Here is a 14686-nt window from a genome sequence, read left to right as displayed (position 1 = left end):
TTTCCCTAACATGACAGATGGCTATGAAATCTGCCTATTAACCTTCTCAGGGAGCATCTGTCACTTGCAGAAAATCACTTCTTCTCACTCTTCAAACATCAAAAAGATGTTTGTTATTTTCTGCAGAGGCAAAAAATGCTGCACGTTTAAGAACGTTGTTTCTCAAAGTATTTTTTAGGGTTAATTTCTAACATTGTTTTGCATAATTCATCTATTTTCAAAAGGGCCTCAATTCTAGTTCATTTTATTATCAAAGAAAGAGCAAATTTTTTGTTTTGCTAAAGTGTTAGTATCTGTTATGAATATGCCATCCCCTCCACCCCCCATTCTCGCCACACACTCCCTGTCGGTTTTCAGAAACTAAACGTGGTCTGGAGCTATGTAACAAGTATTACTTAACATTATGGTCATTGAATAGAGAAAGAGAGATTCTGTTAACTTAACATTTTGGTTACGAAATGTTACCATGAATCTCTCTAGGGAGTTTCAATTTTTAGAACTAAATCATAGGCAATTCAAACTCTTCTAAGTTCCTGAGCGAACACATGGTTTTTGAAGATGCTGAAAGAGCTTTCGAGCTCTGCAGAGTCATCAGATCACAGCTGCAGCCCGATTCTCTCTTTGGCATGGAGCTTGACCAGTTCTCCTGACAAATAAATACCACAGGTTTCTCTTCCAAATCAATTCCCGATACCCAGTATCCACATATTCACTTGTATCATTTATCTCTCCCCAAAGCAGAGTGCAAAGTGGATTGCACCAACTCTGTTCCACCTCCTCCTATGATTCCTGCCAAGCAAAGCAAGTAATTTGAAATTTCCAGTGGTTCAAATGACAAAGAGATTTCATTGTACTGAGGGACCACGATGTGCTAGGTTTTTTTCATAACTCACACAACAGCATGACACAGACTATGAGTCAGTCACATTATAGTGTTGGATGAAAAGGAAAAGAAAATACAAAGCAGGCGAGTATTTTTATCAGTATGATTATCATGTGTCCAGAAGGGTTAAGAGACTTTCCCAAGGTTACGAGGATTGGGAAGATATTGGGAAAGTCTCAAAAACAGAGGAGAGAAAGAAAGGCTATGAGTTACTTTAAAAAGACCTTGGCTTTTCAGAAGAAGAAACCAAAAAATCCTAAGATTCCAAGCACATGAAGAATTATTATGCTGAGAACAAATATCTATCTGCTCATAGTTCTCCCTCCCCAATGGGAATCAACAGGTTTAAAATATAGCATGAGGGAATAATGTTAAGCACAATTTCTAAAAAAAGAGCATCCTTAAAAAATATAAATTACGCCTAGGTAGGTCCCTGAATGAATGATGATTAAAATAGGTTAAAAGAAAGGCTGGGTAAAAATACGTCAGATAAGATCATCTCTCTTTGCACCTACTGCTCCCCCAGATCTAAACCGGTTTCTCTCACTCACTTCTGAATGACACCGGAACAATGACATTTAATAAATGGTCACCTCCCCAGAGATGCTTCTTATGGTCATTTATTCAAAAGTGGCCGATGGAATTTCCAGAGAAAGATAACTATGGCAGAACTTCATTTGCCTGATTTCCTCTTCTTTTTGGTACTATGATCCAGCAGTGTTGAGTCTCAACATTTCTCACAGCTTAGAGACACTGCTTTTAAAACTGCAATCATCAAGTCTCCATTTGGGGATACGGATCAAAGTCTTTAAGCGAGAATCTCTAGGAGGTTCTTGACTGACTCACCCGTAATTACCTGTATCTAGAAGAGATATGACACTGACTTAATACAATAATCCATATCCAGGCTCCATTCAGATAGGACAAAGCAGAAGTTCCGGGTATGGGGCCTGGGCATCGCCAATATTTTTAAAAGCTCTCCATGGAATACTAATGTGCAATCAGGTTTAAGAACCACTGGACTAAAGTAAAATATGAATTTCATTACCCATTTTCGATCCCTTTCATTTTCCTAAGGTTTAGGCTCTTTGGGGAGGAAAAAGACTATTTTCAGAAATATATGAAGAATACCGAAGAAAATCAAATACACACACACACACACACACACACAGATTTTACAGCTCATCACATCTTTTTTTTCTATTAAGAGCTTCATATTTCTTCATCTCTCTGGGCACTCTTATGCCATAAAACGGACAGCTAAGTTCATGACACCACTAATGGAATTTCTGAATGGAAAATTTAGAATATGGCAGAACTCAATTTGCCTGATTTCCTCCTCTTTTTAGTACTATTGCTCTAGCAGCTTTGGCAAAATTTAGAAAATTGGAATCTGAAGGGCCTTCAATGCAACCAGCTGAGATCCACCATCGAAGATAAGGCTTTCTAAGTCAGATCAGACACTGGATTTGCATATGCCTCCACTCCCTTCAAATAAACCACTGCACTTATTATTACAAAGGGTGCCTGCTAGTTGCCTAAGCTTGGGGTGGTTGCTTTCCCATGGGGGCAACATGCGGAAAGGAAAGGTCTGTTAAAATCGATAAAGCCTGAAATCAGGCAAGCTAGATTAGGGCGAGTGAAACGAAACTTCACAGGAGCCTCCCTTTTATCCGACAGTAAATATTAAAGACTTTGAAGAAAGAAACTCCTGGCTACACCATTTATCTGTTATTGGCGATTAAAAAAGTTTACCTTTGGGGAAACTTTGTATAGTGCCAGAATTTTATATTCGAAAATGACAATAAACAATGCTCACTTTTGAACAAGGAACATGTAGGTTTTCTCAACAAACCTCTTTGGACAACCTTAATGTGTTCATTTTTTTTCCCTTTTTAAAAATAAGCACAAAGTAGATCCTAGCCTGATAATAATGTCACTGTCCTACATTAAATGACTAAATGTCTGAAAGGAAGGGCCATGTTTTCTAAATTGTTAAAGAGAAAGTGTGTGTGCGTGTTTACATTTGGGGGAATGAGAGGGAAAACATTTTCTGAGTCCTGAATTGTCACTGTAAACTCACTTAGAATTATGGCATTCCAATAAACTGTCAGAAGTCCCCTGTCACTTTCAGAGAATATCTAGAAAGATGACAATGATGATGATGGCAATAGCTAACATTTATTAAACACTAAATATGTGTCAGGCACTGTGTTAATTTTTTTACATGTATAATTTTCTTTAATCCTCCTACCGAGCCAATGAGGTAGGAATGACTATTATCCCTACATTACTGATGAGAAAACTAAGGCACAGAAAGATTAGGTAACTTGTCCCAAAGAGACAAATCCATTGTGATTTAGAGCTATTTAGCAGTAAGGACATACAACAAACACATCTTTCTGGTGAGAATCTTCCCAGAAAATGCCATAAATTTCTGATGAGCAGTGTCAGTTGCTTTATAATCTTATTCTGACTCACCTCCTTTCCTTGTTTCCCATCCAACCTCTCAGAATCCTACTGCAGTCAAATGCATTGACTCACTGGACTGCAAAATGGAATGCTTTCCCATCCCCATGACTTCTCTCTTTCTGTATCAAAATCTACCCATCATCAAGTTCAAGTACCACTTTCTCCATGAAGCCACTTAAGCATAACCAGCTGTAAGAATTTTGTGTTCCCTTAACTCCATAAGATACCCTCTGTCTTTAAGAAATATTGGGCAAGTAGTATTTTTATGTCTATCTCAAGATACATATGTTATATAAGCCCATCTTAAACTCCTTCCTGTATAAGCACAATGCCTAGCATATTGCATATGCCTAATAAATGTTTTCTCACCATCATTTCTTGGACTAAAAAAATTTAAACAATCTTATGATGTTTGAAGGGCAAGCATGTAAACAACAGAGAACTGTTGAAGACAGAAAAGAATGATGAAGTTTTAATTCTGTTCCAGCAGTTAGTAGAAGATGTCTCTCTACCCAGTTAGCCATACTAAACTTTAAACTGGTTTTAAACTGGAGGGGCTCTGATGACTGCCCTCCTTTCTGGAGTGCTTATAGCAGGTAAAACTGGAAGGACTGTGAGTCTTTGCATGCATGTTTCCATTCTGGATGTAACCATAGGCAGCAACAAACCATTATATTCTTATTTTCTGAACTCAATATGACAGGTGGTAGACACTTCCACAGAACTGGCATAAGAGTTGGTAAACACAGGGCCACACATTTAAAATATGTAGGAACAACAAAGCAGATTTTTTGACTCCATTTCATGAGTGTTCAAAACCACAATCTTGAATGACAGAACCATGTGCTGTGCTAGTGAAAACATAAATCCCCCATCTGAGAAGTACCAGGGTGTCACCTGCACACCCAACGATAAAGAATTCAAGGTCTTCCTTTAAGTAAAGACTAAAGCAAGGGTGGAAATGATTATTCAGTGCAATTCCCTTTTTCTTCCTCCCATCACACAATAAGCAACTGTCCTTTGTGTTTGTGTGTGTGTGTGTGTGTGTGTGTGTGAACTGTTTGAATAAAAAGCTTCTGCCAGTTCTTATATTAACTATGAGAGAGACAAGATATCAAAATTTCTATTTTACAAGCCTAGAATCTTTTTCAATATAAAAGCAATATAAAACCAAATGGGAAAATAAAACAGAATGAATATCATCAGGGGGCAACTACCCATGACAATTAAATAATTGCTGCAGACAATCAGCGAGGACCAGCACCTTAGAATACTAAGTCTTCAGATGCAAAATTTATTTATACTTTAACTTTCTTTATGGACAGCTGCTCAGGAAAAATGACTTGCTTCCTTCCTCTGACCAAAAAATAAAAAATAAAAAAATAAAAATAAAAAAATAAAAAAAAAATTTAAGTGGCTACTCTCCAACTTCGATTTCCAGAGAGCTTGAGATTGAAACTGCCATCTGTAGAACAGCTTTTGTTCAATCTGAAGACCACAACATGGCATATTTAAGTGACATCCCATGAGCAAGGTGCCCTGGATGTGATGTTTATTATGTGTGCTTTCTTCATTTAATTATTGATTCAAAACCCCTCTCAACATTAAGGATTGAATATCCTCCTTATTGACACAGATATGAGACTACAAAAACATATCTACTGTGAAAGGGATGACTGTGGGTCACTTCATTAAAAAGGCAAGAAAAAACAGACAATGGTAGACCTCATCACATTCAGAATTAATGTGCTAGTCCCTCTTCTAACTTATTCTAATTAATACAGTCACACACTGACCACATGCATTTCTAGCATAGATTGTGAGCTGAAAACTATCAGCAAAAGTCTTGTTTCCTTAAGCTAAAAAGCCTCTGCCAAGCAGCTTCGGTAGCAGCAATAATGAAAAATAAGATTGCAGGTGCATACCTTAACCTCCTGATTGGTAAAGACTTCGACATCCACCACACAGGCAACCAGAGTGGAAACATCACAGTCCATGCTAGGGGCTGGCATTCCCCCTTCTGGTTTTCAAAAGAGTCAGGCAGCTTCTGAGTTGTGCGTGACAGGGTGATGGGAAGAGCCTCCAGGTGGATGTGGCCGTGGCCTGCCGGGGCTGCCTTGCCCTGGGGACCACTGGAGCTCAGCACCTGGAGTCCACTCCCGCTGCACGCACGCAGCCCTCCGCGTCTGAGGCAGCACGGCAGAGTAACGAAGGGCTGGCTTTCTCATGGCAATGACATCACCACAAAGACTGACACAAGCTGAAGCTATTTTTTCCCCCCAGCCTTTTATCTCTAGGCAGTGCAGTGGAGCAAATTGAACATGATTATGTGCTAAATCTGAACTCAGACTAAATCAATTCAGGCAGCGCTAGCTAGGAACTGAGTCATAGCTGTTGTTTCAGCCGAGTGCTTATGTTTGCAAAATGCAGGGAGGAGAAGCTGACACCAAAGGCTCTATTTGGAGGAGGGGGTGTGGGGGTAAAATTATTCTGCAGATGAGCCTCCTGAGGTTAAGGTGTGACAATTTTCTGTCTCAGAGACAAGCAGGAAGTTGAGGCATTTTGCAAACGCTTGCCCTCTGTTAATTGCCCTATGCCGCTCGGAAAAGCCACACATGTTCTGGGCGTCCTAATGCATCCCGGGCACTGGCTGAATAGAAATCCATTCTTGGAGTGACTAAAGAGCTGGTCGTCAGTCATTTACACAGACTGGTAAGAGCAGATAATTAGAGGTTTGTGAAATTCTATTTGAAGCACATAAGTGCAGACTAGTAACTCTAAAAGCACCCTTCTAAGCTGAGAATTTCAGGCCATCTTCAAGGTCATTCAAACCCAAAGCGACCCGTGGAAAGGAGTTACAGCAAATGTCTCATGCGGGGACAGATGGCAGAGTCTAATGGGCAAACGCACTGATGTGGGTCACTGTTGGAGCCTCGGGGCTCTATTTTGCCTGAGACTTTGAACACCACAGGATTGCTTTCTTCAGTCACTTTTTCTGATTGTGAATTCCTGGAGGGCAGGGCTGTGGATAATTCACCTTTATATCTTGAGCCCTTAGCAGAGTGCCTGGCATGAGAAGGCAGTAGTTGTTTAATGAATGAAACAACAGAACAGGAATGGCTTTTTTCTCAGTAGCGTGAGCAAAAGAAAAACATCAGATTCATTTTTATTTTATCATTAGTTATAAAAATACCAGTAGAACTCACTAACATCCTAGGAAGATCTATCCCAACAGGAGTGCAGTTGCATCTTCAGTGGTCATCAGAGTGTCATGATTTGTAACAGATTGGAGTCTTTCTAATACATAATTGAACAAACTGGTCCATTTTAGCATGTAGATGAGAAAGGTGACGTTTCAGACTGAAGGTAGAAGTTTTGGAGTTAGTCCTCATTGGATGACATTTGAACCCAGTGATCTCCTTCAATAAAGCATTTCCCACACTAAATGAAATCAGTCCACAAATACAAATATTTAGACTGATGAAACTCTGTGTGTGTGTGTGTGTGTGTGTGTGTGTGTGTGTGTGTGTGTGTGTGACTTAACTATGTTGTCCAGCGCACTGTGGGGAATACGAAATCATATCTGCTGATAATTCAACTAACACTTACTGAGTGATGACTATGTGTAAAGCTCTGCAGTAGATGTTCTAAAACAGGGGTCTCCAACCCCAAGCTGCTGACCAGGACTGGTCCATGGCCTGTTAGAAACCGGGTCACACAACAGGAGGTGAGCAGCCATCCAGTGAAGTTTCATCACCACCTCAGCTCCACCTCAGATCATTAGGCATTAGATTCTCATAGGAGTTCCGGTCCCTGGGGCCAAAAAGGTTGGGGACCACTGCTCTAAAGGACAAAATGATGAAAAAGCAAAATTCACTATCCTCAAGGGGCTTAAAATCCAGGGAGGAGGTGAGACATGGAGACAAACACCTACATAGTGAAACAGCGGTGATGGTGGCTGAGGAGGTACAGACAGCTTTTGGGGGAGGCACTAGAGGAAGAACAATGGATGCTGAAGGAAGAACAATGGATGCTGAAGTGGCAGAGGAGCATTGAGGAAGACATGACCTCTGCTCTGATACTAAAACATGGGTTAGACTTTGTTAGACAGAGAAGGGGTGAAGAGAGCCCTCCAGGTAGCGGCAGCGACCAGAAATGTCTAGAGGAAAAATAGAATAGGGTACTTGGTGGGCAACACACGTTGACGGTTAAATTTGACTGGCGCCAAGGACAGACAAGGCAATAAGAACCAGATGACTCAAATCCTTGAGTGGCCCTTGGTGTCTATCTGGTTAACCATGGAATGACAGGAAAGCTTTTGAGAAAGCAAATGGTGTCTATACATACATAAAAACAGCTGAATTATAAAAGATATAAAAGACGAATACTATTTTGAATACCATTAACCTCTATTCAAGAGACAAAAAAAAAAAAAAAAAGAAAGAAAAATGACTTATTTTTTCATATGCCATGGCATATGCTAAAGTATACTTTTTTAAAGTTTCACAGCAGTGGCATGCTGGTAAGTGTTTGACAATCAGCTCTCTGAAAAGAAAAGCCCAATGTGTAGTGTTTGCTGATTTCCATGGTATAAACAATCTTATCATGGCTGATTTCAAGCAACCAATATGAAGTCACTGGAATGCAAAGTTGGAAAGCAATGCCTAAAATCTGTTCACACCAGCAGTTTGAGCTGCCTCCAGCATGCTACTGTTTCGTAGTCATGAAAATGTTGTCCAGAGAGGTTAAGTCCAGCATGCATATCCAGAGCCGATCAAAGAGCATCAGGGCAGCAGGGGTAACACATTATAATCATCGGCCTTGTGAATTATTTTACACTTGTATTTAGGAAAGAGCTATTAAAAGACACACATGTATTATTTCAAGAAAAAGAATCTTGTTATAATAAGTCTTGGGAGGAGGACATTAGTCTATTCGGGAAACAAAACCCCACTCAAAACAGGTAGTTTTTCCTTTATATCTTCAGTTATTCCTTTCTGATTTGTTTCTGTCCTGAAGATTCTTTCCTATATTCAAGAGAGCATTAACTTAACACTGTCGTCTTTTAAAATATGTTTTCAAGGACACAGCTCTCAATTAATTTATATTAGCATGAAATGACTGAAAACTCACAGTGTTACCCACCACAGAGAAATCTCTATTTTATCAGGGGACCGAATCTTAAGTAGAATATATAATGTTTTTAGGATGGAATTATAAGGTATCAAGAGCATATGGTGGTTCTAAAATAAAATTATTGCTTTTTTAATGGGTAGGTTCAACAAATTAGATATACAATTCAATTGCCTATAAAAAACACTCATTTTCCTATATTCTGGAGTCCCTAGGGTAATTTCCTGTTAAAAAAAAAAGTGCCTGTTTCTCTAGATAAAATGTACTTCTTACAGCTGGAGGATGACTGGCAGACCTGGAGGTTTCTAGAGTATGTATGTAAGCACTCTGGTTGATGGCTACAAGGTCCTCCATACACTGGCTCCTGCCTACTCTCTCATCTCATTTCACACTATTTTCCCCTTTGCTCTCCAGGTCCTAGACCCATTGGCCATCTTGGCATTCCAAAAACAAAAAAAAAAAAACAAAAAAAACCCAAACTCTTTCTCATCTTAGGGCCTTTGTACTTGATACTGACTGAAAATACCAAGACCTTCTCATGGTGGCTGTCTCCATCTCATCCAGCAATCAGCTCATATATCATCTCCTTGGAGAAGCCTTCCTGGATAAAATATGCGTGTGGACACATAAATAAAATGTATGTGTGCGCATGTATGCATGTACACATATATACATACACACACAGAATCAATCACTATCCTGGCATCTTTGTTTTAATTTTATTCATAGCACTTTTCACTATTCGAAATTAGTCTGTTCATATAGTTCTTTACTTGTTTATTGCTTTTTTCCTCAACTAGAATTTAATCTCCATAAAAACAGAGATCTTTGCCTATCCTGTTTCCTGCTATATTCTCAGGGGCTAGAAAGTGCCTTATGCTTAGTAAGTACTCTATTAAATATGTGAAGTATGAATGGGTAAGTAAATAATGAATCTTAAAAGGCAAGTAGAGAGACTGAAACAAATAAAAGCATTCCTGATTTAAGTGTTACAGGGCAGTCCTTTCAGGAAGATACGTGGGGGTCTGAGTTCAGTAATTACCCCATCCCTAACAGCTGAACTCTCAGCACACAGCTCTGCTCAGGATCACTCTTCTCAGTTGGAGTGGCCAGGAAATCTTAAGATTCATCCAAACCACTGTTCTTCCAATGGCTGACCACATTAAGGAAACAGACACAACATGATGCACATCCCTTAGACAAAGACCACTTCTTTGCTCCTTAGTTCTCTAAGAGGACTGACAGCTGAGCTGATGCACTCACCCCGCAGTGGGCAGGAGATGTGCCCCTTTCAATCCCAGGGGCAGTAGCCAAATCTGTTTTGCTAATGAGCATAGAAGCTCCAATTCCAACTATGGATTGTCAAAGGCTTTGCTCCTCCTGTGTATCTTTCTGAATCTCTTAAGTTTCTTTTTAATGTTTATTATAAAAAATTTCAAACATATTCAGAAGTAGAGAGAATATGATAGTGAGCTTTCATGTATCCACTACACAGGTGCAAAAATAACTTGGGGCTAATAGGGCTTCCTCTCTGCCAGTGGGTCTCAGAATGTGGTCCCCAGACCAACAGCATCAACACCATGTGGGAACTTTTTAGAAAGGCAAATTCTTGGGCCACACCAGAGACTGAATCAAAAACTCGGGAGATGACATGGGTATCGTATTTTAACAAGCCCTCCAACTAATTCTGATGCAAGTTCAAGTCTGAGAACCACTGCTCCATGTCCCCACTCACTCTTCCACTCAATCTGGGTTATTTTGAAGCAGATGTCTGACATCGTATCATTTGTAAATATTTCAGTATATATCTCTAAAAGACTATATACTGAAATATTTACAAATGATACGATGTATCTGTTTTGAAATCACAATACCTATCATCATGAAACCCTAAAAGCAAGAATAATTCCCCAGCATCATCAAATATCCTGCCAGTGTTCGCATTTCATCAACTGTACTACAAATGTTCTTTTTACTCCCCATGCCCTCCCTGGTCTCATTCTACTGTCCTTTCCTTTCTTCTTTCCTTCTTTTCACAGTTTGTTTACATTGGGATCCAAATTACTGTATCTCTCACGTCTCTTAATCTATAGCATCTTCCTCCATCTCTTTTTCTCTTCCTTGCAGTTTGTTGTTGATGATGACATTCTGTTATTTGCCCTTTAGAATTTTCCCCAGTCTAGATTTTCTTCATGAACTCAGCATAGCATTATTTAACCAGTTCCTCTGTTACCTTTGGCTCCTGTTAGTTAAATCCAGTGGCTTGATAGACTCGGGTTTGGCAAGACTCCTTCCTAGATGGTGTTGTGTACTTCTACCAGGGGGTATGTAAGACCCAGCTGTCTCTCTTTTGTGATATTAGCAGCCTTTCATGCTCAAGGTCTAGATTCATACCCTCATGAAGAGTTGCAAAATGATAGCATTCCTTCTTCATTTATTCGTGGAATACTTTCACTAGGAGAAACTGCTTCCTCTCTATTATGTAGTTACCCTGAGCTACATTTTTGTAAGACAGGCAAAAAACACACTGGATTCTACTCCTTTATTAGCTAGTTTTCTTTTTTTATGATTTGTTTTCTTACTATCCTTTGAAGAAGATCATTGAGGATTTTTTTTTTCTTTTTTAAGTATCATTATGAATTCATTAAACATATTTGATGGGTTTAAATCCATTGTAGTTTTGTTATTAATGCTTGAATTGCCCATCTTGGCTGGTGAGAGTCTAATGACATTGGCCCCTGTATCCTTTTGACACAATCCCAGTTTTCTTTGAGGGTTACCTCACCTTCTGGCATGGCAAGGTGTTCTAGGCTCATCTCATCCATTTCTTGCCCCAGATGAGGAATCAGCCATTTCTTCAATGAGTCCAAGTTCCAGTTAGTATTTCAACATATTTTAAGATCCTATTCTGTATACTTAGATATAGAGAGAGATGCTTTTTGCACTGGGTTGGTTATTGTTTAGAAACTTTTTTTAGTGGACAGAGATAGGAAGTATATAAATATATTTTAAAGATAGCATACACCATGAGTTCAGACTCATAATTCCAATTCAAATACAGGACTACTATGTTTTTTTGCTGAAACTTAACCAGTCTTACATCTGCATCCTCTTTCTTCCACATCAAATATATTGGTCCTTACCAACAGCACAATTGCTCATTTGCCTTCTTCCATACTATACGCACGGCAGACTCAGAAACATATTATTAATACTACCAGGAACAATTTAAGATTTTTTTCCAGTTTTCTTTCTTTTTGGTCCTTTTGGGTTTAGCCCATAAAGGTGGTACAAATTGCTCTGTCTTACAGTCATTTGGAATAGCTATTCAACCCATCAAGTTAGGTTCATTGGTTTCTAAAATGTTTACTTTTAGAAACATTAACTTTTAAAAAAATTCACTTGTTTCTAAAATATTTCTAAATTTGTTAACTTTTTCAAAAGTAAAATCTTTTGACTCACAAGGATTGCCTTTCTTTTAATTTTGTTTTATAAATATAAAAAATATTACATGGCTCAAAAATCAAAACCAATCCATAAAGTAATCTAGTTTCTACCCTTATCTCCTCCAACCCATTCCCTCCCTACCGCCCATACAGGTTATTGTTATTTTACCTCTATTTGTTATCCATTCTCTCATTTAAAAAAATACCGATAAATGTATATGTATATTTTCTCCCTCCCTTTCTTAGAGAAATGATTGCATACTTTGCACACTCTTCCCTGTCTTGCTTTTACCACTGAAAACTGTGACCCTAGAGATCACTCTATAGTAATATGTAGAAATAATCTTATTCATTTTTATAGTGATATAGTATTCCACTATGTGGATTTACCAAGCATGTACAAGGAGGCTCTTATTGATGGGGGTCCTGAGTCCAATCTTTACCATTAAATAGTGAAGCGATGGTTAGACTTTGTTCATGCATTTTCATATTTTGCCATTGTATCTTTGAGACAGATTCTAGAAGTGGAGTTGCTGGGTTAGAAGGTGAATGTACACGTAATTTTGCTAGATTCAGCCAAATTCTCCTCCATGGGAGCCGTATTATTTTGCTTCCCCACCAGCAATTTATGAGAAAGTATGTTTCCCCACAGCATGTGTTGCAGAATGTTGGACATTTGCCCATCTGGTGAGCAAAATGTGGTTATCTCAGTGGAGCTTTGATTTGCATTTCTCTTATTATGAGCACATTTCTATTTGTGAACTAGTGCAGCAATGTTCTAATCAATATCTCCTTATCTTTTCTCTAGCTAGTACAGATTCTGTTTCTGACCTGAGCAAGCAAAACACCCACCAACGCTCCTCGGTGAGTTTTAGTTTGCATTAATTCAGTTATGAGCAAGGTGGAACATTTTTTCATATGGCAAGAGGCATTTGCCATTTTTCTTCTATGGCCCCTCACTTAGGTCTGGTCAACACATGCCAAACACGTTCTCTCTGAAGGGATCTTGCACTTGGTGTTCTCTTGCCAGGAATGCAATTTCTCCCGATCTTGGCAGGGCTGACTCCGCCATAGTATTCAGCTCTCTGCTCAAATGCCCCTGCCTTAGGGAAGCCTGCCCTGATCAGCCCATCTAAGGAGCGCTCTTCTCACTATCTCCTTGCCCCATTTTATTTTTCTTCAAAGCACTTATTGCTAACTGATGTTATATATTTATTTGTGTGGTTTCCGTCTATCTATCCCTTTGGAATGCAAGTTCCATGATGTCAGGGCTCCTGTACCTTGTTCACTGCTATGTCTCACATACTTGGAGCTCAATGAATGTGTATTGCAGGAATGAATCATTGAATGACTGAAATCCTTCTGGTTCTGAGAGCCAGATGCTGCGGACATAGACCACAGATAAGTTTATCAAATGGGTCCCTGTACAGGACAGTGAACCTGAGTGAGGCAAATGAAGGTACCTTGGGTCACTGGGCAATGGGAACGGTGAAATGGGGATAGGAGAGGTCCCTAAGAAGTGAGGCCACTAGAAGAGAAGAAGGAGGGACACAAAATGCAAACTCCCGCATTCTTCAGAAGTCCAATGCTAAGTGGCAGTTGCAACACCCTCGGTCAGACTTGGGGACTGTCCTCATTCCACAACTGCCAGGTTAGCACCTATCGAGGCCCTGCAAATATCTTACAACTAATCCTCAAGTGGCACTTTGAAAAAGCCATCATCATTTCTTCTTGGTCTTACTCTCCTCCCCAGTTCCCATGGTTTTATCCCTGCCTCAATCCATCATTAGGGAGACACATTTTGACCTTCCCATCCTCCACATCTGAACCCGATGGTGCATTTTATACAAGGCAGGATTATGCTTAAGAAGCTGACACACTTGAAAAATTACAGGGATGAGAATAAATAGGGTGTTTGCTTCATGCTCCTGACTTCTGGGCATCGCATTCTCTGGGAACTGTTCCTCTTCCTTCCACCGAGATTCATCTGAAGGCAGCCCTGACCAGGCCAAGACAGAGTTTTCATAGGGATTTTCCAAACCAGGCACCAGTCCTTTGTGGTTGCAGAAGCTTGAGACTGTTGTTGGCCAAGCTGTTTTTTTTTTGTTTTTTTTTTTTAACCGTAAAGCCAAATTCAGACATAAACAGGAAGAAAAAGTGGAAAAAGGAAGTCCTGGAAGCACTGGAGTCCTTATTTCCAGTGACAAGGATGGATTTCTTAAAGAGGTGAAAGATCCCACCTAGCAGCAAAATCAAGAGAGCTTTCAAAGAAAGTAGGGCATTTGATATGGACGCCGGGTAGAACAAAGATGGATCAAAAAGTCTTATGAGAAAGGTAAGGGATTTGTTTAGGAACCAATGACCAGCCCATTTAGTTGGAATATAAAGTATGAGCAAGGCAATGGTGAGTTATAAGCTTGGAAGGAAGAGTTATGGCCACACAGATGAAGATTTTGAGTGCCAAGGTGAAGAGTGAGTATATTTCACTCAGTAAGGTATAGGATCTATCAAAAGTTTATGAAAAGATCTATGCACTAGGTTGGAGTGGAGAGGGACTGTAAATTTTGGTAGTTCTAATCTCTTGCCAGAAGGCCCTGAGGGGCAGGATTATGGATATGAGAAACACTATGGAGATAGAATGTTCAGGATATAATAATTAACTGGCTGTCAAGGTAATGGTCTGGATGGGGAGTGAAGTGAGGAGGAAGGCAGGTCGAAGGTATCAGAAAAAGGGAAAGGGAGGCAGGGAGGG

General features: G+C 39.6%; 1 protein-coding gene across 3 annotated transcripts in view; it reads right to left on the bottom strand.

The window, feature by feature from the left end:
• The window catches only part of RCAN2 (regulator of calcineurin 2), a 238032-nt gene that overhangs the window by 87372 nt on the left and 135974 nt on the right, over positions 1 to 14686 (bottom strand). The window contains exon 1 of one of the 3 annotated variants that reach the window (XM_006926479.2): positions 5281 to 5780. The exons of the other annotated variants lie outside the window; for them this stretch is intronic. Coding sequence (XP_006926541.1) covers positions 5281 to 5367 — 87 coding nt within the window. The 5' untranslated portion in view covers positions 5368 to 5780. Of the gene's footprint in view, positions 1 to 5280; positions 5781 to 14686 lie in introns of those variants that run through there. 3 annotated transcript variants of the gene reach the window in all.

The sequence above is a fragment of the Pteropus alecto genome, unplaced genomic scaffold, assembly GCF_000325575.1.
Source record: "Pteropus alecto unplaced genomic scaffold, ASM32557v1 scaffold7, whole genome shotgun sequence".
NCBI lineage: Eukaryota > Metazoa > Chordata > Mammalia > Chiroptera > Pteropodidae > Pteropus > Pteropus alecto.
The sequence above is the reverse complement of the archived record's forward strand: the minus strand, read 5'-3'. Positions and strand labels throughout refer to the sequence as shown.